At 63.6% G+C, this 2,374-nt stretch overlaps 1 protein-coding gene across 1 annotated transcript in view; it reads left to right on the top strand.

The window, feature by feature from the left end:
• MNEG_15063 (ATP-dependent Clp protease ATP-binding subunit ClpB) overlaps positions 1-2,092 on the top strand; it is a gene marked incomplete at both ends in the record, with an annotated part of 2,974 nt that extends 882 nt beyond the window's left edge. Inside the window, 6 exons of the mRNA XM_014036466.1 lie at positions 242-293; positions 595-664; positions 1,040-1,109; positions 1,369-1,456; positions 1,752-1,903; positions 2,087-2,092. Of these exons, the coding sequence (XP_013891920.1) occupies positions 242-293; positions 595-664; positions 1,040-1,109; positions 1,369-1,456; positions 1,752-1,903; positions 2,087-2,092 (438 nt within the window). The remainder of the gene's footprint in view (positions 1-241; positions 294-594; positions 665-1,039; positions 1,110-1,368; positions 1,457-1,751; positions 1,904-2,086) is intronic.
• Positions 2,093-2,374: the final 282 nt, after the last annotated feature.

Raw genomic sequence — 2,374 nt, 5'->3', positions numbered from 1 at the left:
GGTGATGACGCGCTGCGGCCCCGCCGTTCCCTGGGAGTGGTTGCTGCTTGGCCTGCGTGCGGCATGCTCGGCTGCGTCTGCAGTGGGCAGCCAGCGCGCCAGGGTGGGGCCCACATGCATTGATGAGGGCAAGTTTCACCCGGAGGCTGATGCTTGGTGAGGTCACCCTGCTGCCGTGTAACCCGCCGCAAAGACGCTCGGGCGGCGGCGCCTCACAGCCCCTGCTGCACCCCTCGCACAGCAGGTGCTGCTGCGCCGCACCAAGAACAACCCCATCTTGATCGGCGAGGCCGGTGAGCAAACAGAGGCATTTCACTCGGCGGCCCTTCAAGCACATGCGAAATGCACTCGCAAGTGTGCTCGAGCGCACGCAAGCACGCATGCATGGCTGCCGTCTCTGCCCGCACGCGGTCGTGCGGCTGCCGGGGGCGTGCTGCTTCCATGGCCACCAATCGGCGCTAGGCCTGGGCTCGGGCCTCAGGCTTGGAGCCAGCTCGGGTGTTGTAATGGCATCCCCGGTTGACGGCGCACCACGCACTGGACGCATCCTGCGCGCCACATCCATCGCCTCCTGGCCGCCTTTGCAACGCGCAGGCGTGGGCAAGACCGCCATCGTGGAGGGTATCGCCCAAATGATCGCGGAGCCCGAGGCCGCACCCAGAGGGTGGGGCGCATTCGGAGGCGGGGCGGGTCCCTTGGAAAGGCGCCAGCGCGAGATCAACCCTGCCGGCTCCAGCCTGGAAACATAATCCCTCGGCTCGCGGTTGCACAGCTTGCCCGTGGGTCCCTCTGCGGCGCTGTGCACTTGGTCATCACTAGCCCCGTTCACTCCTCCCCACCCTCTGCCACCCAGCACCCCCGGCCCACCCTCTTGTACCGCTGCCCAACCCTCATTCTCAGCGCCTGCAACCTGCTCGTGCACACACGACTCCCCCCCACACACACACACACACACATGTGGAACCCCTGGCATTTTCCGACCTACTTCCGTACCCCATCCGTGCCACCCCCAAACTGCACACCCTGATTCACCTCACAGGCTGACCGGCAAGAAGCTCATTGCCCTGGACGTGGCTGCTGTGGTGGCGGGCAGCTCATACAGGGGGGAGGTGCGGGCGATAGCCGTTGGAATTCGGAGGGGCAGATCCCTGGGTGCAAGCGTCAGCAAGAGGGGCGGGTCAGGAGAGCGGCGTGTGCCTGCTGATCTGGTTGCGCACGTTCTTTTCTGGGTTTGTGTCTGAAATGCCTGTCGGCATTTGCATCGACCGCATTCCAAAGCTATATCTTTCCAGTCTGCCGACCCATCCGTCCACTTCACACTGACCAGCGCTAGACCACACGTTGCCGTCTTGCCCCACCCTTCCCCAGTTTGAGGAGCGCCTGAAGCAGCTGCTGTCAGAGCTGGAGGCCCACAGGGGAAGCTGCCTGCTGTTCATCGATGAGATTCATGTCCTGGGTGAGGGGTGCATGTTTATGTGGGCGGGGCAGACAGACGGGGTTTCGTACTGCTAGGTTACTTTTGGAGGGGTGCGACATGGTGAAAACCTCGGGCCTGCCAAACAGCTGAATCTTCACTTCTTTGGTATCCAACTCTTCTGTACACGGGAGGGTCCCGTGCCCGCGCCTCCCGCCCTGCACTGCCCTTGGATGCCCCACCCCACGCGGCCTCATGCCCAACCCCTTGCGGCAGCCCCTCGTGCGGCTTCCCTCTGCCGACCGGTTCGCCTGCTTTCCTTCCACCAACCCCGCAGTCGGGGCGGGCAACTCGGAGGGCGGCCTGGACTTTGCCAACATGCTGAAGCCGGCGCTAGCGCGTGGTCAGCTGCAGTGCATCGGCGCCACCACCCTGGACGAGTACCGGCAGCACATAGAGCCAGACCCCGCGCTCTCGAGGCGCTTTCAGGTGCGTGACAATGTGTGTGTGTGGGTGCGTGTGTGTGTGTGTGTGCGTGCGTGTGTGCGTTTGCGTGTGTGTATGTGCGTGCACATGTAAGTGTGCGTGTGCGTGTCAGTGTGTACGTGCACATGTGTGTATATATGTGCGAGCACGTGCACGGACCCGAGTTCATGAGTGCACTGCATGTAGGTGTGAAAGGGGGGGGGTGAAGGGGTCGGGTGACGATGGCTGAGGGTTGAGATCGGGTGTGAGTGACTGGCTGCGTGCACGTGTGTTGCGGGCGTCAAACTCTACACGCCTACACTTGGTAGTGCCAGAGCGCGACCCTTGCCAGCCGGCATGCGAAAAATTGACCACAGAGCGCTGCCGCAACCCCACAGCCCTGTCCGCCCGCCCGCTGCACACACCGAATGACTCAACCCGCTTGCAACTTCACCTGGCTACACCACCCCTGCCCTTCACCCCACCCCACCCCAC

Source organism: Monoraphidium neglectum (genome assembly GCF_000611645.1).
Source record: "Monoraphidium neglectum strain SAG 48.87 unplaced genomic scaffold scaffold04995, whole genome shotgun sequence".
In the NCBI taxonomy this organism is placed as follows: domain Eukaryota; kingdom Viridiplantae; phylum Chlorophyta; class Chlorophyceae; order Sphaeropleales; family Selenastraceae; genus Monoraphidium; species Monoraphidium neglectum.
The sequence above is the reverse complement of the archived record's forward strand: the minus strand, read 5'-3'. Positions and strand labels throughout refer to the sequence as shown.